Below are 25,434 nucleotides of genomic sequence, written 5' to 3'. Positions count from 1 at the left end.
CTGTACAGTCCTATCTCAGCGTTTTGTTTGACCTCATCCCAAGTCTCCCCATGGAATACAAGTGCTGTATCGTCAGCATATGTAAAAATTTTTCCTTTCGTTAGTGTTTGTTGGCATAGGTCATTTATGTAAACCAAGAAGAGACTCGGGCCTAGTATACTTCCCTGTGGCACCCCATATACAACCCGGGCATCCGAGCTAACATGCCCACAAATTTTTACTGTCTGCGTACGGTCTTGAAGGAAATCGCTAAAGATCCCTAAAGCGTTTCCTCGAATTCCAATACGTTCTAGTTTGTCCACAAGAAGAGGAATCGAGACGGTGTCGAAGGCCTTGGCCAAGTCAAGGAAAATTCCAACGCATTTTTGTTTCGTATCTATACAAGACGATAGATGATCTACAAGCTGCCCCACTGCATCTTCAGTGCTCCTTCCTTGTCTAAAGCCAAATTGAGAACCCGACAATATCTTGTTATGTTCTAAGAAGCTTATTAGCCTAGTGTTTAGCACCTTTTCCAGTATTTTCGATATTGTCGATAGAACTGAGATTGGCCGGTAGTTTTCGACATCGTCCTTCAGTCCACTTTTGTAGACAGGGGTTATTAGTGATTTTTTAAGAACTCGAGGAAAAACACCTTGTACAAAACAGAGCTCTATGAGTTTTGTTAGATGGGGAACTAAGATATGTCTAGCCATTTTAAGAAGTTTAGCAGGTATCGAATCCCATCCAACAGCACAATCATTGCTGAGGTTAAGAATTATAGCTTCAATTTCGGCCTCATCCGGGGGTAGCAATACGATTGACTTGGGATTCATGGGTATGTTGTGTTTAAAGCGTAATAAATCAGTAGAAGATAAGGTTGATATATTGTCTGCTAATTTCTTACCGACGTTAGAAAAATATTCGTTTATTTCTTCTAATGAATTAGTGTGTTTTGTGCTTTTTATCAGGTTATCAGCCGTTATATTTTGTTTTTTCTGATTTGTTATGGTTTTGACTGCGTCCCATTTGTCTTTATTGTTATTTGAATTTTGTAAAAGAGATCGTTCATAGTTTATTTTCAATTTTCTTAGCAGTGTATTGCAAAAATTGCGATACCTTTTATAGGAAGTTTCAAGTACGAGGTTGTCTGGATTAGATGAAGACTTTTTGTGTAGCTTGTCTCTATGACGTATGCAACGAAGTAAACCTGGGGTCAACCAAGGTTTAAGTAATCTTTTGCGACTTGGTCTATTAAATTTTGTAGTATTCAACTGAATAGCTGTGGTTATATTTTCAATTAAGAGAGTGGCAGCGTTGTTTGATTCGGCTCCATCGTTTATAAATGAGAAGTCAACTGTCTCCAGATGTTTAACCACATCATCATAATTGGTTTTTGACACAATATTAACTTTTTCACATCTCTGTCTATATTGGCAAATGTTTAATACTACTGAGGCATGGTCGGTGACTGTGGAATCGATTACAAAGACTGTGGCTGGATTTGACGTACTTAGCAACATGTGATCAAGACAATTCTGTAATCTGGTTGGATATGTGTGACCTGGCAGTAGGCCCAGTTCTGCAGTAGTGTTCAGGTACGATTCACTGTTTCTGTCAGTATTATTCGCCTTAATATCAATGTTGATATCCCCAGTTAGGACAATGTTTTTTGCTTTGATAGGGCGTATGATACGATCTAATGAGTTTAAGAAATTATCAGTACAGTATATAGATGGAGACCTGTAGACAGCTAAAATGCAGGTGTCCGGATAAATATTTAATAAAATAAAGCTAGCGCCTGCGGGTTCAGGTTCTTTAATTTCACATTTGAGTTCATGTTTCACATATATTACAATTCCGTCATTTTGATTTTGCAATATTTTTGAATAATGAGCTGAGTAACCATCAATCAATGGGATAAGTTTGTCATTACTGAGCCAGCACTCAGTAAGTATAATGACATCGAATTCAAATGAAAATCTGGCTAGCTGTGCTTGAAAATTGTCCATATTCTTTTGGATGCTGCGAATATTCTGCGTTATAATTTTTAAGGACGTTGTTGATTTGTTTATCTCTGTATTACAGAACTCCGTGTCACAGTAATAGTTTGTAGCCACAGAAATTCTGTCTACTTCGTTTAATATATTGTTTCTATTAGCCATAGATATATATCAATTTATTTATTATGGCACTAGTTGGTGTATCGCTAACAAAAAGCTGACATCTATATAACAGGATTGCGTTAAAGGGTTGTGTGAACGAATAGTTTGCTTGTGTGTGAAGTGTATTTATGCGTAGAATGTTATTGTAAGTTTTGTGTAGAATAATTTTATAATAGATGGTATAGTGGAGTATGTGTTGTGTAAAACAGGTTTTCATTTCCATAAGCTGGTTGTGTATATCAGACAATATCATGGAAAACAAATATAACATTAACTTATTTTTAAACATACAGTTACTTAAAATACTAAAAGCTAGTCATTTATTTTGACGAAGATTAATAAGATCTGCTTCGTGTTTGATAAGTATTTGTTTTTCACCTTCAATCCTTCGTACAAATACTTTACCAAATGATGTCCAACAAAATTTATATGAATAGTCCCTAGCAAAGTTTCTAGCCATGTAATATAAGTGCTGAGCTTTTTGTGTAAGGCATTCCGAAAGATAAATTGGTTTAGGTGGGCCCTCTATCTTAATATGTGACGAGTTTAGCTTATTACCGGCGTTATTTTTGTTAAATTTGCGCACCTTTTGTACGATATTCTCTTTAGTTGCTGTGTTGACAAAATCGACTATGATTGTAGATACGCCTCTACTTACTATACGTACAGAGATAAAATATAGTCTATGCTACACGGGAAGAGCGCAGCTTTCCAACAGTGAAAGAACTTTAAGGATCGGTCCAGTACTTTTTGAGTTTATCAATTAGAAAGAAAGAAAATAATTTTGATTGCGCAAAAATAGACGCATACACACACTTAAAATTAGGCACATTAAACAGAAATAATAAAATAATAGGGGAAAATATGCGTCTTAAAGCGCGCAATACGGCCCTCGCTCAGCATAATGCTGCGACCCGGAACAAGACGGAGTCCCAGCGCTGGTTACATTACAAATTACAAACAAACAAAAAAAATCCTGTTTATAATATTATAGTATAGGAAACAACTATAGTAACCACACGTTCGTACGTGGCCGGAGTTCTCAGTCCACTGATCGACTTATTTATTGGGTTCAATAAACTAAGGCTTGAGTATGATTGGTATTCTCGTCAGGTTTAGGTCGCAGTAGCACCGTATTATGTGGTAGTAACGGTACCCAGTATTTGCATGGCTTCCCTTAGCTACTGATCTGTAGGGCTCATCAATTTGATTTTATCTACCGGACATACATCCAGTAAAATTTGATATTTGGGATACATTTTTTGACTGAAAAACATGCGACAATCGTGCAAACATTTTAACTTTTTTAACAATAATTTATCTCTAACGGCCAGTTTCTTCATCAAAAGTTAAAGTTAAAGTAATGTCTAAAGTAAAAGTAACGGTCAAATTCGTTTTTTCAAGGCTAAAGTGACAGCAAAACTAATAGAAAAATTGAATTTGACCGTTACTTTTACTTTAGACATTACTTTGACTTTTACTTTGGCTTTAACTTTTGATGAAGAAACTGGCTGTAAGTATGATGTAAGTCAATGATACACATAAAATCTTCCATTTCATCCATACACAACAAGAAAACTTATTACGAGTACTTACTTATGAACTTACATACGTACAGAGAAAACATTTATTTTTTCTGTGTTTGGCTTAAAGGCTCTTGGCTTAAAGGCTAAAATCTAAAAAAAAACTATTTTTTATGAAATTCAGAGCTTTGCAAGCTTCTTATTGTATCCCGAATCTATATTGTACAGAACTATTTTGCTGGCGTAGTATACCTTATCCTAAAGAAGGAAAAGTTCTGAAAACCCCAATAGCCTGGTGGCTCGTGGTTTTAACGCGAATGGCAGGGTATTAGTTTCGAATTTCGCCGCTGTGTTAAGTGAATACTGTCGCTTGACTGAACTGAAACGCGATCGTTATTCGGTGGTATGATGATGTATGATAAACGAGCTATTTCCCGCGGACTCACTCGCGTCCTTCGAAAAATCCCTTCTTAGTACATCAACGTCATTCAAGGAACATTGGCAAAATTTCTTAAACAAAACTTCTTGATTTCAGCTGTGCGTTGATCATTAAATCAGTTTATAAGAGCTTTGAAATTTACTTTCTCTGCTTTAGCGTCTGGAAATTCCTAATTATTCTCCATTAGTGACCAATCAACAATGCATCTAATAATTTCTTATCTTGATATAATATCTCATTTGATTGCTTCAAAGATAATATTCTGAAAGTACCAACGATTAGATACGAGAGGTGCTTTTAATCTTTGATTCATAAAATTACTTAACTGATTTTGGATTAACTAAAACAAAGTAGGTAGTTACAAACAAAAAGCAGTCGTAATATTAGGATGATAAAAGTACCACTTCGTATACTTTTTGGGTCCCTGAACATCCTTTTACTAATAAAAAGCCATGTTGTGGGCGAATATCCTAAGGCTATAGGTATTTTATTGGGGTTCGATCAGTACTTTCTGGACACACGGGTGAAACAGCTAGTAGGTATAAATTACAGGTAACAAGCATAAATTACAGTGTAATAACATTGACATAAATGTATATGACAATACTTGCTAAATTGCTCTCAATAAGGAAACACAATTATGTGGTGCACGCTTCAATCGCCCCTATGAATTAATACGATGCAGTATGCACAATTCACATTAACACGAACAAATGGGCGATTCGTTCGCACGATTACCTTTAAATGACGTCAAAGACTCGGAGAAACAAAATGGCTATTTTATAATTAATGTGAATGCTAATTAGTGCTGCTGGATTCCACAAAACTTTTGCAGAACACGTCGAATTAAGGAAATGACGCTCAATTATTGGGTATGATTGGAAGCGTTCAATGGAGATAGTTCTTTAGTTAACGGCCAATTTAAATAAAGAGATACCTGTAAATCCTGAAAAGTTTGTACGGGAAAGTTCACTTTTCTTAATACAGTTTTGACAATAATAAGTCGTTCCGAAGTTTAGTTTCTTTTCTTTTCAACGATTCATGTTATCCATAAAAAGGGACGCTCAGAAGCGACGAGTTTTTCTTTGAAAAACATGAGTCTTTATTCATTTTTAAATATATTCTACATTTATATTCTATATAGCTTGGGAAATTGGGAAGACCCGATTGTTATGATTGGGTTCCTATGTAACAGTATAGAGACTTTTACATGAACGGACAGAATATCCGACCTCCTCAACCCAGTTACCTAACTAAGCAACTGTATTGGTCCCAATACGTTAGACCACTATCTGGCTTCTGACAACGAATTCCAGCCGGAACCTAACAATTTACCCAACGTTCTAAAACAAGAAGGATCTCGTTATAAAAAAATGGTCACCCATCCACGTAGTGACCGCACGCGTAGCTTAACCTTTGAACGATCAACTCGTGCGACTGTTAGGTAGTTAGGCACGAGCCATGAAACATAGGCTGCGGCGATAGTAACAATATTTATATAAATAAATCATTGTCTTAAGCCTAGGTACATCTTCTTTATGTTGATACAAAACAAAATGATGTTTTCATTTATACATAATACGTGGTAAACTGTAATCTGTGATTGTACCTAATTGTTATATTCTAGAACAGATTCAAACAAATATTTTGTTTATTATAAAACTGATCCGCTTTCTGAATACTCGCTCGGTCCAGAATATCCTCCTTTTCGAGTTCGCAGGTTTTTATATTTTTCTTTAAGACACTTGTAGCGTAGTTTTGGGTATGATTCATGTGAGAAAATAAGGCGTATTTAATATGCATACAATATGAGTACGGTCTTTCATTTCTTGAATACAGTTCACACATTTTTGGCAGACAAAATCCGGAATATATTCCTAGATAAACATAGCTAGGGACACATAATTCATGCCTACCATTAGCATACTTGATAATTTGCTACAAAATCATTGAAATTACGTACAAAATCACATATTCATTATGTTATATAATAACGCGATAATATAAAGGTCAATGTCATGTTAGTTTATCTAAGCATGTGTTATTAATGAGTCGTTATTGCAAGACTCGAGTATTCAAGTCTTGCTTCGTCGAATTGCATATTGTCAACATGATCAACAAACAGAACAGTGGACATCCTACGGCTAAGATGATGATCATCTTAGCCGTAGGATGTCCACTGTTGAACGTTGACCTCTGCCATCGATTTTCGAATGTAACGGATGGAAGTATAGTCGTTAATCAACAAACAAGATGAACTAATTGTCTGCATCCCCTAGAGATATGAATCATAATTTACTGAATGATAATAGTAGAACATGATCAATCGACGTAGCTTATAAGCTGCCGAAAATCTACTGTTGCAGATTTAATCTGCACTAATTTAACAAAGAGGAATCATTTTTTTCGTTTCTTTGTTTGTAAAGGCACCGAAACTACTGAAGCGATTTGAAAAGTTCTGTCACTGTTAGAAAACTACACTCTTCCCAAGTAACATAGGCTAGGTATATTTTATTACGGGACGGGTAGTAGTCCCACGGGGAGGCGAGTGAAACGTCGGGATATCGGCTAGTACCTATTTTATAATGGACACAATTTTCTGATTCTGAGTTACTTACCAAGCATTTTTTTTTCCACAAAAATGCATTCAAAAGTACCTACAAACTTCTTTTTGAGATAAAGTTACAATGAAACAACTTTTTAATTTATTTTAGTGACTCATGCTGCGACCACAGAATCTGCTGTGTATGCGAACCGTCATCAACAAAAAATAAATGTTATTAATTATACAAGATGCAAATCAGTTTAGAAGCTGCGATAATTAATGTTAAGTCATCGCGAAAACCTGAGATAATACTGGTAAACACAATAAGATAGTTCCACCGACGCGTAGATTTTTAAATTTAGGCACGTTCTGACGCATACATACATACTTGAAATAGTGAATTCGCTTGTAGAAAAATTTGCTTAGTCATGAAGTCACGGCTCACGTGGGCGCAGCTCATGCCAGGTTATAAATCGATAGCAAGTTCACGTAGACACGTTTTCACAATAGTTCTAAGGCGTATTTACTTAATCCAACGCCAATAGTAAGTTCGCAGTAGGTACGTCTATTATACAAAAAGCCAGGCGTAACCAGATACTTTTACGTGTAATTTAATATGGCAGGTTGATATTATTTTCTTTCTTAGCTTTCTTTTGCTATTCGGTTTCAGATTATGGTACTACAATATTTTAGGAATAAAGAGTTCTTTGGAACTGCTATTACGATTAGAAAAAATCTTTCAGTGTTAGATAGCTTATTTATTGAGGCAGATGTTAGGCTCCTTTTTATCCAGATGCGCGAAGTAATTCCCACGGGACACGGGTGAATCAGTTGGCGGAATCTAGTATCTAATAATTGATAAAGAACCCTGAAACAATATGAATATTGCAGTTTTATAGTAAACTAGCTTTTGCCCGCGGCGTCGCTCCCGTCAACTGACTTCTCTACTTTACCCTATTTTTTTTTTTCATAAGAACCTTCTCCTGACAATAACAAACACAACAAAAAAAAGAATTAGCCAAATTGGTCCAGGCGTTGTTGAGTTATGCGCTTACCAACACATTTTGCGATTCATTTTTATATTATAGATTATTGAAGGAGTATGAAAGCCTTAATTGCTACGACAGTAATTATCCTACAAATAGCTTTCAACGTAGCGTAAAAGACAGGTACATATTTAAGTTAATAATTCAGGTCACGTAGCATCTAATTGCAGGCTTTCATTTTAATTTTATTGACTTACAAGCCACTTTTATTTAGTAGGTAGGTATCTTTTTCAATTTCGCGTTATCGTAGCGATCTACATACTTAGTTTAATACAACAAAGTCGCTTTTTCTGTCCATGTATCCCTACGCCCCGTGTCGCTTAAATCTTCAAAACAAGGAAACCGATCTTCATGCGGTTTTTTTTTAATAGATAGAGTGATTAAAGAAGAATGTTTATATGTATAATAACATACATTAAATAGTGGAGAAATACTGTTAACCCGTGCGAAGCTGGAGCGGGTCGCTAGTTAATATTAAAAATTCGAAATTAATCTTGTGCCTATTATGGTGCTTCTTTTGGAACCTATTTAAACGAAAGTCTAGCCTACGAAAGAACATAATAAGCTTCTTAATATCCAGGTGCGAAAGTAGTTCCCTCAGACACGGATGAAACCGTATACTTCATATAGTACTAACTTCCGCCCGCGGCTTCGCCCGCGTAGAGTTCGGGTAAGTATATCGCGTTTCCAAGAGAATTCTTCAAAAGTCCGGGTTAAAAACTATCCTTTGTTCTTTCTCAAGGTCAACTCTATCTCAGTACCAATTTTTTTTTAAATCAGTTCAGTGGTTTAGACGTGAAAGCGTAACAGACAGACAGACAGACAGAGTTTCTTTCGCATTAATAATATTAGTAGGGATTTCATAAGTACACGTTGTTACCAAGAGTTAATTGATAGCTTCCTTTGTTTATTCGAAACACAAGCGCTCCTCTGTGGGTCACTGAGATAACACATCGCCATTATCAGTTAACGCCTTATCACCAAAACATAAGATAAGGAACATTTGTTAGAGATACCATTCAGGGACCACACAATGGGTTGTGAACCAATTTCCTTTGCGAATGTCACTCAATAAACAAACAAAAGAATTCATTATGTTATTTTAGTATACATAATTAGTGTAATTATCTTTATTCTCTTAATACTAAATATCTATACTATCTATTATCTTTATACGAAATTAAGGTCCAGAGTATTCTGAGAATCAATTTGCAGGCATACATTTCTTTGCTTAAAACTGAACTCAGATCCAAGGAAACTACCAATTTTTTACCTAGAACATTTACAACTAAAGTGGCTTTGTACTAGGAAAAGAACTATCAAAATCAGTTCTGTGAATCCAGAGATAAAATTACAATTATAGGTAAATGAAAATGAATTCTTATATCCCTTGGTCACGCCATCACTGACTGGATCGGTTAAGCTGAATATTAGACGACTGGTAGCTTAGACCCGGGAGAAAGACATAGTTCTGTTCTGTTACAGCCTTTTTATCGTCCCACTGCTGGGCACAGGCCTCCTCTCACACGGAGAAGGATTGAGCATTAATCACCACGCTTGTTCAATGTGAGTTGGTGATTTCAGACTATATACTTAGTCCAGGTTTCTTCAAGATGTTTTCCTTTACCTTTTTATCAGCCATTGGTGTCCAAGATATACTTGTAAGTACATACAAACTTTCTTTTTGGATATATTTCGGGACGCAGGTGAAACCGCGAGCGGAAGCTAGTTAAAATTATAGGTATATACTTACTACACCTTATAATCGTACTTTATCTTTTATATTAAAAACCTGCCCCGGTTTAGGATGTCATGGTCGGTTAAAACTAACCATGACTTTCATATATTGAATTTTTATCACAAATCACTTTGACAGAATTTTTGTCAAGTCATCCGGTATATTACTGTATTATTTATCTGTATATAAATAGAAATGAATCACTATATGTGCTGCAAAACTCAGAAACGGAGATTTACGTAAACTTAGAAGTAATAAGGATGGATTCCTGGAGACAACAATTTTAATACAGGTTTTTTTCTAATATTCGTCGTCTTAAGGGTTTCCTCGGAAGTGCAATTTTGCACAAAATCAAATTATATGTGTAGTAAGATAACGACGCAAAGCACATACTGTATCTTCCTATCGAAAAGTTACTTCTTAGACTTACGAGGCTTTTTCTCATCTCTGATTTGTCTAATAGCGGATTTCTTCAACCTAAATCTGAGATTTGACAAAACGGAAGTACAATTAATGTATTATTTCTATGCGAATGCTAAGCGAATCAACTGATCAATAACCTATAGAAATGTACCAAAACTAAATAAATAAATAATCATTACACTGGTAGACAGAAAAACAGACACAGCTCAGGACAAGTCACTCGCAGTTTTATCGGAATCAAAACCTCACGATCCAACAATAGTTATTAGAAACTTAATTAGTCTTACATCAATTAATTTAAGTATTAATGTTTATTTATCATAAAATATACGAGTTAAATAGTAAAGCCTTAGCAGCATACGCAGGTACGATACGTACCACTTATTTCAGAAACTTATTTCGTGTCCTATTGTGTAAAGTAGGTAATTTACTATAAACGTGAGTTCGACTTGTCACGACGCCATGACTGTCTCTTTAGTAAATTTTACTTTTTAACATGAATAAGTAGACGCGTCCGAAATCGCGTATCAGAGCGTAAAATCTATTGTAAAAAATAAATATCGTGTAGTAACGTAAAAAGTGGTCCTCATTTCAAAATGAGGGTCTCGCAAATCTTTTTGCTGTAACCCAACAGTGATAGGTAGGCATTGCCATCCAACGTAGCAATGCCGCCAGCCTTTTGGATACGCACCCACTGGGCAGCGATGCAGCATATTTTAATTTAATTGTAGACGGCCAGTTTTTACCTGTACATAATAATGTATGAAAATCTTTAAAACTAAGTAGATACCGATAATATGGTTTGTATATAGGTATTTTCCAATTAATGCAACAATCAAAATAATGTTAACAGCATATTGCTCAACATATGTTTCGGATCTTTCAAATTTTCGTTAATTATTTTTAAATACGGGAAATTGTTGCGTTAGCTTACAAATACAATGAACCTTCCATCCGTGTTTGTAATTGTATTTTCGCAAAATACTTCTAACTTATGTATGTAATTAGATACCAACATATATATATAGAGACCAACCTAGCGATATGCTGCGCACGTCACTTTATTTTCAAACACTAGCTAGTTTAACACGTGCGCAAAAAGTCCTCATGTCAAAAAAATGCTAAGCTTGTATATACATAATTATATGTATAGGTAACTGTCTTCTCTGCTAGTATTTAAATATTTAGCACAATAAAAAGTTCCCTCTCAGACTTGCAGACATCCGAAAATAAATCGAGGAAAAATTTTGGGGCGGCGCAGCCAGTTGTCCCTCATTGACTATTTAGAAATATTCTTTGTGACAAGATTTAGCACGTGTATGAATGGCCCAGTATCGTAACAGACGATCGCGAACGCGTGTTTTGAATAACAAAACATCAGTCGGTTCAATCGAGGTGAAAATTCAAGCGTTTCGCGATAATCGATCAAATTCACTTAACGCAACAGTTGTTTACCGTCGTGTATGCCTTGTGGCACTTTGTGCCGATGTGGACTATGCTGACACATTGGATAAACACCACAAAACTGTAACTAAATTAAGGCCACATATTCTTACTTGTACGTCACCTTTTGAACGGTCAATTTCATCGACAATCGATTACGTTATCGGACGGTTAAACGACAACTTTTTTAATAACTTCTTGAAACTTACTTCATGTATAACCGTATTTTGGTAGTAAGTCGTTTCGAAATGTTCACCTTCGTTCGACTGTTGGAGCTCTTTTCTTTAATCAGACGTTTATCTTGTTGGTGAAAATGGGCTGTGACCAAAAACTTGATACCTATACCGACGTTTACAATCACTGTCTCCCGCTACTATTTGGTTTACCTTAACACTGACTTTGAATGAAGATAATCCCTTTTACTCTATATATAATAAAGGTTGTTTAACATATTCTTAATAAATATTCATGGGCCTGTGTCAGACATAATCTGAGCAATGTCAACCAAAACTGAAGCCAAGTACACTATATGCTTCCATTCCATTTAAATTTTAAATGTACACACATCTGCGTGAATGCGAGTTAATATATTCGTCTGGGTACCTATGTACATACATATAAATAGGTACTTGTGTATGTATGTTTTCACCGTCTTCAGAGGGTACATATGTGAGCGTTTCATTCACTAATACAATAAAATAGAATCTACATACAATTTAAGGTTCAAAAGGCGTTACATTCTAATGCCAATGAACGCATTTGATAATATGTAACAATTATTCACACAATCATTCATTATGCTACAAACGTAATTATTCATTATGCTAACTTTAATGTAAATATATATTTCATAACAATATTGACTTGTTTTCATTTCTTCGATGTAGGCTCAATAGTCGCTATTATTCGCAACAAGGTAAATGTTATTAATTGATGTAGTTACGGTAATTATACAAATTGTAGTTACCTTTTTTATGAACAGAATTTATGTGGAATTCGTTGCAGCTACCTAAAAAATACGAGTTTCATATATTAATCATTATTACGTTACGGATTTATTATCTAATGATTATTTAAGCAATACAAGTAGCTTCGCAAATTGTACGCAAAATTACGAATAAAGTTATAATAAATGACTAAAATATATAATATTCGACGACGTAATAATACGAAAATATAAAATTAGGGACCTATAGAAAAATATGGGAAAGATAGATAACAAAAGAAAGGCGGTGTCGAAGCTTTGTTCGTTGTTCAGACGCATGACATTTCACCTTCTCCGCGCGACGAGACTGCACACGAGGTGCCAGTTTTATCCATTATCACAGGTCGGTGATGGCTGCAAACGATTTGCGATAAACGTCGATATGAACAAGCCGAGACAGCTCGCATTATCAGTCGCGGCTTAACTGCTGTCAAAGCCACACGTATTTCTCGAGCTTCAAACCAAGTAAGTCGATTCATCCTCAATAAATTCGTCTTAAGTCAACGTTATTTATTTTAATGTACTCGCAATAACTCATTAATTAATTGGACTTACAACGCGATTGTGAGATAAGTGTTTTTATTTTATTATCGTCGCGTTAACAAAAATAAATTCGCGCTGTCATCTCCGTACAGTTTTTTTTTTACAGTATTAATATTGTTTTCGTAATATGATGTTACTTTTTATGAAGTAGATTAAGCTATCGATGTACTCGCAGATAATTTGTATTTGTTTTGAATATAAAACGAAAAATCATCGCGCGATACATAATTATCACAAAATAGTGACCGTAGATAAATTGTATAAAATGTAAATTGATGTAACTGTGTTATAACTCGTGAACGATAACAGGACGGCCGATAACATTATTTTAAAATAATACGCGGTTTGACTTTTATGGGTTTTTCATACACATAAATAAAGCGAATATAAATTCCCAGTTATAAAAACGTGTAGTGCGAACCGTTAGTAGCACTCTGCACTTGTAAAACACCAGGTTGAAATAACGAAACAGGTAAATTAAAAATCCATAGTAAGAGCTATTTATATATTCATTGGCTAAAGATAATTGTCATAATGACTGGTGTTTTATAAAGACAGTGAGTTATCTCACCGTGCGCTCAGTTCGGCCCACGCCGCCTCACAACCTTGATCTTCTTAAACTCGTATAAAATTTGTGTTACAAGCGTGACTCGAGATTATTTCCTCACACGCTGTCCGATGCTGCATTATCTGCAAAATTCTTGGAATACCATCATTATTTAATAAAAATTACAAGCTTCCTCTAGCAGTTTTCGAAGGAAGTTTTCTCGCATCTTAAGAAAAACCGGCCAAGTGCGAGTCGGACTCGCGCACGTAGGGTTCCGTACCATCCAAACTAATATTCTATATATATTTATGGATAACGAGCAAAAATGAGCAAACAAATCACGTTTGTTGTATGTGAGCCCCCCGAAATATTTATTCAATTCTAGTTTTCAGTATTTGTTATTATAGCGGCAACAGAAATACATCATCTGTGAAAAAACAAAAGTAACTTACTAGTTATTCTGATGTATAAGGTATAACATACTTCCAAATCCAGTTCAGTCATTTTCTTGGGAAAAAGTAACAAACATGAACGTACACAGTATATTAGGATATCTTTCGCTAAGTGCATGGTGGCAAGTACTTAATTAAAAAAATACAAAAAAATATTACTGCTATTATTTAAGTTTTATCATATTTCTGCCATTCTCAGATCCTACAGTTTATTGTTAAACTTGTTTCAGCGAACTATACTCACCGTTAGTAACTAACAATGGCTAATGTTCAGCAATAATTTGTCTTACCTGATGCTTGACGATCGGCAATTGTTTCTCCTATCATTGATAATGTGCACGAAACCGTTAATTATTATTTTACGGTTCATTGTAAAAGAAGACCTCATTATAAATAATATCTGTTATCCTTTACAAATCACAGTATAAACATGTATTAACTCTATGCCCAAACAAATTAACGTTTAATTTATCACAGCAGAATATACTTTGGACCAATTTCACTGACACCCGATTACGTAATCGATTGTTAAATGACAAGTTTTTTTTACTATGAAGCTAGGATTTTTGTCAAAACTGCTTACTGCTTATCCAATCTTACTTTAGGAATCAATCGTTATAGTACAAAAGCCTCGAATAAAATGCCTACCTTCAAGGTTTTAATTTAAGTTACTGCAGTTTTCCTTCATCGGACTTGTTAGTAAAAATAGCCCAAAATATATCAGAATTCATCTGAAATATCTTCTGAGTTCAAAGCCAAAAACGAATCTATTTTTCCTTATCTAACTAAGTATATATAGCGCCTACTTTACGACAATTTGACTACGTAACATTAAACATTTTAAATGCCTATTACTAATATGTGTTACATTTTCCTCCAAATATTTATATTATACGTTCTATATTATAGTTTATGTTATGATTACTTCACCATTATAACACCGTCATTGTAGCCTACAATGACTTTCAGCATGAAATTGTATTACAATAGGTATACTCGCAGGGCACGTTAAACTGTAGGCCAAGGCTGTCATTTGGGCTTCTTCGGCAGTCGTTACGGGTAGTCAGAAGCCAGTAAGTCTGACAACACTCTAACCAAGGGTGTTGGCTTGCCCGGGTAACTGGGTCGAGGAGGTCGCATAGGCAGTTGCTCGTAGAAAAATACTGGTACTCAGCTGCATCCGGTTAGACTGGAAGCCGACCCCAAAAGAGTTGGGAGAAGTTACAATCTTACTTACTAAAGCACAGATTACTAAATAGTTACTTAAAGGTCTATCTATCGGATAAAACGTTTCATATGGATCAGGATGGAACTGCTCTTAATTCAATTTGGGACAGATAACTACACATTACATTATGTGATAAAATACAAATCATACAATGATTTATGACTTCTATTATGAATAGTGTAATAAGAATATCAATTAGCCAACACTGTTTACGTAAGTAAATATTTTGATAATATAGTAATAATGTTGTTTATTTTGTTCGCAGGCATTGAAGAGCACCCTTTATCTCTGTTAGCTGTCGGCGATAATACATCAAAATGGTTAATGTAAGTAATATTTTGTTATATTATTTACAGCTTCCTCAAATAATTCTGCTGGTCAAATCTTGACACAGGATTAACTAGTCTACTTTTTATCCACGTGCGGGAGGTAGTTCCCGCCTCACGCTGGTGTAACCCCAGGGAACATTTAGCAGTACACCAACAAGTCCTAAACCATATCTGACTATCTGTCTGTTCGGAATAAAGTCAAAAACTGTTGTACGGCTTTTCACGCGATTTCCACCAATTTACAGAAGCTCGAAACAAAGATTTCGCAGCAGCATATTAGCTAAAAATAAATAAATGTAGGTATACTAAACCGCTACCTAATGAATGAATAAGTACTTAATCAAATATAGCGTATCAAAATTCGTCATTTGTCACTTTAGTGAGCAATACTAAAAAAGGCTGAGCGCAAAATGAAAAATGATATTTTGCACACATCGTTATGAATGTCACTAGGAAATAGGTAGGTATAAATGTTTAAAATAAACAGTAACTAGATGGTTCTGGTATTAAACCTCTAGCTAGACTGTACTTCAATCTATAAATAGAAAGACTATTAGGTAGATGATGTTTTAGATAAAATTACTTAGTTAAGTAATACACAATCGTACTTACTTAAATATTACAATGTTTTTTTTTAGTAAGAGCTACAAATAGGACCACACATCGACGGTATCTTGCAAATAATCTTTATCCATTTCCTAAATTAATCAAAATATTTAGTTAATAATTAATAAAAATAAATAAATTACTAAATACCACGTAAATATCTACGTTTTTAAATAAGACATAGATTTGATCACAATTACACACGGCTCGAATATTAAATCAAAACTGGAGATTTACTTTATCACCGTCATTCACTGGCATCGGCGCCTGAGCTGTTACGCGTTAAATCAACCAACTAAACAAATAATTATCTTGTCCAAGGTCCACTTAGTGCTCCATTCAAAGCAAACTTGAAATCGAAAGGATTATACTCACTAACAGATTTTTTACTTTATTACTATGTTTTTTTTTTTGTTAGTCCAGCGATGTTTAAAGGTTCTTCAAACCTACGGTAGGTAATTGTAGTTGCATAAACATGCATACCTTATATTATGTATGATAAGTCTTAGAAACATTACATTTAAGTAACTTCAAATCTATTATTATACCCATAACATTTTGTATAGAATTTGTTCTTCAAACCGTACATACAGACATGTATTTTTGGGGAGTTTGTTACGCCACTTCTTCCCAGCAAAACACGGGAAGTGGTGAAGGGTGCGCGTTTTAGGGTCTGCCTTTTGTAAATTTCTACGTTCTAAAGTGCTGTCTTACAGCCTGTTAATGGTGGTTTATGATAATGGTACCTATTATAACATTTGATAGGTAATACTATTTATAAGGAAAATAATTAAGTATGTCATCGTTAAAACCGTAGTTTGCCTTGTCTTAGACTCGACTTAGGAGTGACCTTCAGGCATCGAAGTTTTTGTCCTATGGAATTATTTAATGCTACGTATTAAAAATGAAAGCTTAATAGAATACTTAGTTAATTAAGTGACAAGAGAAAGTTCTTTAAGTTGTTTCGTCTGCGTTGTCAAATTCAAAAGTTAATAAACAGTTTCATTACTTACTTATCCATTAAATTATTGAACACAGAGCTAAAAATAATAATGGCGTCCACGGCCGATTTCGGCCACGGCGGCTGTTGTTATTTAAGGAGCTCAGCCAGCTGCGCAGGACATATCGAGCATTTGCGCAGACACAGCTCACTATTCCTTCACTCTCACAACCCGATGGGACAGCAATTCGACACAACCGGAAAGAGATCAGGCGCAGGACCGACATTTACGTGCTCTCCGATGCACGGGTGAATCAATCACCAACTTCCAGACTACGGGCTGCTTTGTGAAAGCTTAAGAAAACCCACAAAGCTATTTCGGCCCGACCCAGGAATCGAACCCGAGACCTCAAGCACAGCAGCCGCGCTTGCGACCACTAGACCAACGAGGCAGTCTAAAAATAAAGAGACATTGTTTAAAGTGCATGCACCAGCCTTGAGTAGAATTTTCACGTTAAACAAAAATAAATTATTATTTTATCTATATAGGTAACTATCTATCCTACGCTTGAACTTCAATCAATAGGTATCCAATTTGTTGCAGTAGGTATTTCTGAAGGGCTCAGGTATCATCATCATATCACCATAGATTACCTAATAGTTGCTACCGAAGGCTTTCCTGTAGGTACATTTCGGCAATCCAATTTTACTTTTTATGTTTACCATGATAAGAAAATATCACTATCATTCGATTATGATTAAACTGTCTGTCTACAATTCGTGTGGTATCAGCCTTATCCATTTCTTATATCGAGAAAACTTTTGAAATTAGATAATCTTTTCCGATTGCTGAATTAAAGTAATGAAATCTTAGTAGCGTGAATATGAGCTTCTATATTGGAAATAGGTCCTTTGCATGCTAAAAGTACTTTTAGCAGTAATTAATAATCATGTACCAATTGACATACAGTTGTCTTTACAGTATAGGAACGTAAATATATTTTCTTTTATCACCATATCCGCCATTATTTTATTGAATGGGAAAATCATCGTCGCGAATCGCTCCCCCTACCACTTGAAAAATATTAAAATAAATAGGTACTTACCGCAATAAAATCCGTTCAGCTCTTTCTGGGTAGGTGTATCGCAAACATCATCCTCCAAGCCTTTTTCCCAAACTATGTTGGGGTCGGCTTCCAGTCTAACCAGATTCAGCTGAGTACCAGTACTTTACAAGAAGCGACTGCCTATCTGACCTCCTCAACCCAGTTACCCGGGCAACCCGATACCCCTTGGTTAGACTGGTGTCAGACTTACTGGCTTCTGACTACCCGTAACGACTGCCAAGGATGTTCAATGACAGCCGGGACCTACAGCCAGAGCACATTGTTGTATAATAATAATATGGACATATATTGATTATTAGGTTTTAGGTAAGTAGTTTTTCCTACTGCAATCCCCACACTGGCAAGTTTGTGACTAAAATTATTTTTTGTTCTAGGAAGCGAATGGAAATGCGCCTGCGCCGCAGGAACTGGAGACGTTCCTGTCTCAGGATGAGAAGAAGAAGGAAAAAGTCGTCAGCAAGTTAGTATTATTTTGTACCTACTCTCAAATAAAAAGTAGCCTCGAGGTGCTTCTAGGGTTTGCCGGGGCTGCGGGTTTGTTCGAAAGAGTTACCGCGGCCCTGGTGTACTACCATAAACGGCCTACGAAGGAACACAACGGTTTTTAGTCAGTAAGAGTCTGACACTCACTCACCGCTGCTAACCCACAGCGGACTCTTCGTCATTTGATGATTTTTAGCGTCTTAAAAAAAAAGGTCGAGGGTCATGACAATTTTTTTCTCAATTGCAACTCAATAGTACGAAAACACAAGAAATGAGCTCTTATGCTTTTCAATATTATTGAAAAGGCTTTTCTTTTGTCGCTAACCGTTTGTATGCCGCTTATTATAAAAAATAGAAAATCAATTGTGTTTCGCGTAGGTATATCTGCGACGTACCTAAAGCGGGTTAATACATGTGGAAAAACAGTGGAAGCGGCCTAAAAAGTAATGAAGATGAGAGTTAATATAAAACTTAAATCTATCTATAATCTATAATAATATAAAACTTATATCTAATAAACTTTAATCACCTATTTTTCTAATATATTTATTTTGTGTGCAGATACAACATGACGAAAGACCTGGAATCAGCCGATTTCGATCCGTTCACTGAAAGAAAATTGGAGAACCCTACTTCGTAAGTATTTTATTATTTTTTACTTTAAACAAAATATTTAGAAACAATTTTGTACCTCTATGTTTGAATTTCTCTCTCCAATCGTCATTTTCAAGTTTCATCTTTGTGAATAGGCAAAAAGATTTTCAACATGGCGGAAATTGAAAAATTTCCGACTAATTTTATGTCCTCCCTTCAATAAGTACGTACTAAAAGTGTATACTTCTTCTGTGTTACCTGTATTACCTACTTACTAAATAAGTGTATTTATGTTACCTTTGCATATTATAAGCACCTAGATTATCCGTACAATTGACCATCCCCGTCGACGTATTTCAATGCTTGCTGTCTTTTAAATAATTAAAAAAATTCTGCTGCCTACATAGCTAGTACATGAGGTCGGTATTTAAATATAGTAAATACCTAAATGCAGAAAGTACCTGTGTGACCTAGAAATCCATAAAAATGCAGGCAGCTAATACCTTACATGTATTTAAAATAGTTTTGCTCTTGCCACGCGATTTACTGAACATTTTTAAATGCTAATGCGAATTGCTTAATTAGATGCTCAGCATATTTAAAATTAGTCATGTTATTAGGTGCAAGTAACTAGTTTTTATAGAAATTGCTTCAACAGAGTGTAGTTAGCTTATAGGAACATTTTTTATCAATTGATACCATTCCCCTTGATTCCATCCGCATCCCGAGGGACCGACTTCACTCGAGGATAAAAAGTACCTGCGCTGAAGTGACCACCTGGTGTACCAAATTTCATTCTGATCGGTTCAGTATTTTTGGCGTGAAAGCGTCATATAAAGACAGAGTCATAGTAGCCGCTCATCGCCCATGAATTGTCGTTGCAAAGAAATACAACTTCCACGCGGCCTTGTGCAGCAAATATCTCAAAGCTCAGCGAAATTGGATCTTCTAGAAAATAATAAACACAATAGAAGTCATTATTGTACCTACACAACGTGTTACATTGTATATGCTGACTTCGGCTCATAAAAAATGTATCAGCTTTATTTACGCAATGATTTATACCTACCATTTTTCATTTCCACACATCTCCCAGACTTTAAAACTACCTACAGTCCTCGTGTTCAGAAAAAAACTGACCTCATTTGTTTTTACTTCATGCCTACAAACAAAGCATAAATGTTTTCCAGGTACCCTAGGCATAAAAACCTTGTTTCTGTAAAATCAACAATTCCAATGTAAGAATTGAATTACGTCGAAAAGGGGAGATCATGTCGCCTCTTACATATGTAACATGAATAAGGCAGACAAAAATAGCGTGTTTTTCTTGAATCGTATAACGCTCAAGTTATTACGATTCAAGAGCAACTTAGGGCATTTCAAGGTAACACTGAAAGCTTCGCGTCACTTGCAAATCCTTCCTTTCAAATAAACACTGACACTAGAACTTTTCATCTCAAACTTGAAGCAATGGGCTGGATGTTACCGAGGGATTTTGGTAATGTTTCAGAAATATGGACACATTGACCCATCTGCTGAAGGCGTCTCTCGGCACCGGTATCCTGGCCATGCCGAAAGCCTTCAAGTGCGCTGGCCTGGTTTCTGGAATATTCTTCACAATGCTGGTCGCTCTCATCTGCACTCACTGCTCTTATGTTCTTGTAAGTATACGTACTCCAAATCTGCCATGCCATTTTAACTGCAATTTTTGCGAAGGTTTACCTTTCATGGTTTAACAAATAAGCTAAGCGAATTTTATTATACACCGATGCAAGAATTGCATTCTGCGAATTTAATTTGCAATGTTTCTGTTATAAAACACTGTGTTTTAAAATACAGCTATGTTATGATTTTTTTTATCAACAGATCAAATGCGCGCACGTGCTTTACAAGAAGACTAAAAGAACCCAGATGACCTTCCCTGAAGTGGGCCAAACTGCGTTTGAAAATGGACCTGAAAAGTTCAGACCATGGGGCAACGCTTTTAGGTACGTACTTAAGTATTATTTTCATACAATAGCCGAACTATCGGGATACCTATTGATCATCTAGAAAACTTGGTCATCCATGTATTCTTCAGAGCTTTAATTGAGGAATATGAAACCACACGTAAATTAAATACCTACGTTTGATGGGCTAGTGCATTACTAAATCAATGTAATTTCTGGATGGATCTTTTAACATAACGAAACCTACCGCTACTGCTTGAGACAGCAAGCAAAACGAAAATATCTGAACTACTTTCTGTCCCTCTAGGCACAACTTTAACATTCTTTGTTTTTGTTTCAGAATCTTTATACTTGTCAGTCTTTTCCTGACTTACTTCGGAACCTGCTCAGTATATACAGTCATCATTGCCAAGAATATTGTACAGGTAAGCGCAATTCTTTATTCAAGAAATAAATAAATATCGGTAATAGTTTCAAAAAGTACTAAATACAAACGAACTTTTGTCAATGTGATGTAATCATTTACATTTATCTCCACCAGGATAACTAATGAGATTGATATTATTTCAGGTCGTAGCGCACCACATGGGCGTAGAAGAAGATAAAGTAGACATAAGGCTCTTTATCCTCGCACTTTTACTGCCACTCATCTTTATGGCGTGGATCCGTAATCTCAAGTACCTCGCGCCAGTATCCATGGTCGCCAACGTCTTCATGGGAATTGGTCTCGGAATCACCTTCTACTACTTAGTAGGAACTGGAAGCCTTCAGACTGATAAAATTAACTCAATGCTGATCAAAGCACCTGTGGAATGGCCCGAGTTCTTCTCTCTAAGTATTTTCGCTATGGAGGCTATCGGTGTTGTGATGCCACTCGAAAATGCCATGAAGACTCCTAAGGCTATGCTCGGTTTATGCGGGGTCCTGAACAAGGGAATGAGTGGCGTGACGCTAGTTTACATCCTCCTTGGATTCCTCGGCTACCTCCGATATGGCGAGGACGTTAAAGACTCCATCACTCTTAACTTGGAAAACTCTGAATAGTAAGTATATCTATCGAAGTAAATTATATTACGTCAGTAACTAGGCCAAATCCTCCAAACATTTTACAAGGTCTGATAAACGTTAAGTTTACTTAATTCCGTTGAGTCAGAATTTTTTGAAGATTGACAAAGCTTATCTAGTTTCAGAATAGTAGTCGTATTAAAAGTGCAACCCGTTTGACCACTGAGTAAACTAAAATAACACATTCTCTTTTGTTTACAGTCCTGCCCAAATTGTCAAGATCTCCATCGCCATCGCCGTATATTGCACCTACGGACTGCAGTTCTTCGTGTGCGTCGAAATTATGTGGAACAGTATCAAGGACAAGTTCACCAAGCGCCCTGATCTCGCCGACTACATCATGAGAACCATCTTGGTGACCGCTTGCGTACTTCTAGCCGTCGCCGTGCCCACCATTGGACCATTCATGGGCGTCATTGGAGCTTTCTGCTTCTCAATCCTCGGACTGATCGCGCCCGCCTTAATCGAAGTCATTACTTATTGGGACATCGGATTCGGCCCCACCAAATACCTCATCTGGAAGAACATCATTGTAGTGATCTTTGGTCTTTTCGCACTAGTATTCGGCACTAAAGATGCCATTAAAGAAATTATACGTGTGTACAGTCAATAGGCAACACTTCTGTGCACAGCCTTTATTCAAAGATTCTGTGTTAATGTGTGATAGATATTAGCATACAGCTTAGTTAATAGCATAGAATAAATTTACCAGTTTTGCGCGTGATACTTTGAGTCGTATAAAATAGTCGAGTGTCGAGGATGTATTTTGTTTCGCTACCCTGGTACTTGTAAATCTATTTCGACCAAATGTCTCTTGTGAAACGGACCTGAAAATTCTGTTGTATTGGTACACTATGAGTCACGCTGCTAAACTATAATGGTGCTAGTTATTGCATGTTGTCAATATTTGCTCCACATCATAAATTCGAAATTGTTGCAAAGGATATTGTCGCTTTTAAACTGCGTATTTCATAAAATATAATTATGAAATACTATTTTTAAAGGGCATGTTCAAATTATATATAATTGCTATTACATTCCCAAATCAGAACTGAATACTGTTGAATGGTGTAGGTACTTATAAATACTTAGGTATTTGAGTCAACATGTATTTTCGAATGTGTGATGTAGGCACGGTAATGTTGTTAAAGCAATGATTTGTTGGTCCCAAACAAAATGAGCTACCATGTACACGATTATTTAGTGTTTTGTAAAATATACAAAGACCAAATAGCGAACGAACATTTGTCGTAATTCATAGAGTGTCGACAGTACTTAATATCATTTCATGAAACTGTGTTTATGAACAAATGCCTTCATTAGACTAACTTCTATCCATTGAAATGAACATTTAATCTTATTGGTGACTGGGATCTTGCATTTAGTGTTTATAAGCTTAATGTTTTATACATAACTTTAACATTATTTATAGAAAATATGTGTATAGGTATTTCGTAAGTGCAATTTACGATTTCGATTTTAATAAAGTGCACTTAATTATAAGTTATGAAGATTTATACCGAAGAACTGAAATAACAATAAGTACATACACGCAGTCGCTTGTGATATCTAGACGAGAAATATCAGGAACGAGGCCTTGGCTTTATACTTCAAAATAGTGATTGATATAAGGTCCATATCGACTTCTTTACAATCAACATACTTATTCTCTCTGTTTTCAGTGTCAAATGTATTTATAATTATAAAAGAATGGTAAAAAAATCCTAAAATTTTGAGAAAGAGTTATCTTGAGTATAATAATAATAAAACTTAATTTGATAATGTATTTTTAAAGTTATATTTAAAATATGATACTTAAATCAAGTTGCTTTTGCTAAGAATTTTATGAGGGTAATATATGAAATTTTATAAAATCATCTGCTATGTATACAATTTATACAAAATTTATAGGCGATTATTTCGCAACAAACCCAATAAAGTTCCTATTTGTTTTTTAATTATGTAGAAAATTAATTTTAGGTACTTAAACTAAATTTTGTTTTGTTCATAACTACAGCGCACCAAACATTGATAACGATTTATTTAAAATATTATCAGTTATATGATATTATTTTGTAATTTAATTATAATTTTGAATTACGCGAATAAACCATTTATAAGCTCTTTACGTTGATTCATTTCAGTTAAGACCTTACCCTGACCAAACATGTTACAAAGTGCACCCAGCACATGATTAAAATGCGCAACTGCCAGGCAACCACTTACTGGAGGTCTATATACATACATTTATATACGTACACATTTTTTTTTCCTTTATGATTTTGATCTGCTATCAGCGTTAGACTATGATCAGATGAGCCAGTGCCCAATTCTATTTAGTGAGGCAGCACAATGTCGGCTTTCTTGAGTCTCTTTAGATGGTTCTGCACCAGTAGTGACTGTGACAGAGGATTTGGATGGGAGCTCAACCTTTACTTGTATCTGCTGAGATACCATTTCCAGGTTGGCATTTCCAGGTAATGGTGGATTTCTGAGTTCCAAATATACCAAGGGGCAGCTGCTATGATCCTCAAGATGTTGTTTTGGGCTCTTTGAATGCACATAGTGTTCGATTTGCTAGCAGAGGCATACGTACACATAAAAATAAATGACTGCCAATTTCTGATCATGCTACCTCGCACAGGCGAACGACAGAGCTCAAAGTAATAAAGCTGCTGAGTACCAGTGTTTTACAAGGAGCGACTGCCTGTCCGACCTCCTCAACCCCCCCTTGATAGGACTGGTTGCCAGACTTTCTGGCTTCTGACTACCCTTAACTTTAACTTACCAAAGATGTTCGAATGACAGCTCACCAATTTATCGTGCCTTCCGAAACACAGAAGATGGTTAGGGTCACCCATCCAGCCAGTGACCGACCACGCCAAGCGTTACTTCATTTTATGAGCGATAGATTAGCGCGGCTTTGATTTAAACACGAGCTCTAATATAGAAAATAAAAATCGGGCAGTAAATAAAACAAAAATATCGAAAATTATTATATTTATTATGAACAGTGTCTATTCTCGCTAATATTCTCAAGAGAGCTCACTGCTAGCTTAACAATAAAGTTATAATTTTATAGACGTCTTCCAACAGCGATCAACTAAAAAGTTCTATGAACGTACAAGTTCGTATGAGAAATAAAATTAGATAGGTATATTACAAACACGAATGACTTACTTACTTTTGGAGGCGGTAACGTATGGTTGACAGTTCACGTCAAAGGATTACACAATGACAAATGTGCACGCACTACATAAATTTTCAAAATTTTAAATATAATTT

General features: G+C 35.6%; 1 protein-coding gene across 2 annotated transcripts in view; it reads left to right on the top strand.

Moving 5' to 3' along the window:
* Positions 1–24,273, top strand: part of LOC124644799 (proton-coupled amino acid transporter-like protein pathetic) — a 38,517-nt gene extending 14,244 nt beyond the window's left edge. The window contains exons 1-9 of one of the 2 annotated variants that reach the window (XM_047184373.1): positions 12,673–12,751; positions 15,322–15,382; positions 18,433–18,518; positions 19,103–19,177; positions 20,646–20,796; positions 21,002–21,123; positions 21,425–21,509; positions 21,655–22,127; positions 22,351–24,273. In XM_047184373.1, the coding sequence (XP_047040329.1) occupies positions 15,374–15,382; positions 18,433–18,518; positions 19,103–19,177; positions 20,646–20,796; positions 21,002–21,123; positions 21,425–21,509; positions 21,655–22,127; positions 22,351–22,762 (1,413 nt within the window). In that variant the 5' untranslated portion in view covers positions 12,673–12,751; positions 15,322–15,373 and the 3' untranslated portion in view covers positions 22,763–24,273. Of the gene's footprint in view, positions 1–12,672; positions 12,752–15,321; positions 15,383–18,432; positions 18,519–19,102; positions 19,178–20,645; positions 20,797–21,001; positions 21,124–21,424; positions 21,510–21,654; positions 22,128–22,350 lie in introns of those variants that run through there. The other variant, XM_047184371.1, reaches the window with a different exon arrangement.
* The last annotated feature ends 1,161 nt before the right edge of the window (positions 24,274–25,434 follow it).

Source organism: Helicoverpa zea, chromosome 31 (assembly GCF_022581195.2).
Source record: "Helicoverpa zea isolate HzStark_Cry1AcR chromosome 31, ilHelZeax1.1, whole genome shotgun sequence".
Lineage (NCBI taxonomy): Eukaryota > Metazoa > Arthropoda > Insecta > Lepidoptera > Noctuidae > Helicoverpa > Helicoverpa zea.
Note: the sequence above shows the minus strand (reverse complement) of the source record. Positions and strands in the feature narration are given on the sequence as shown.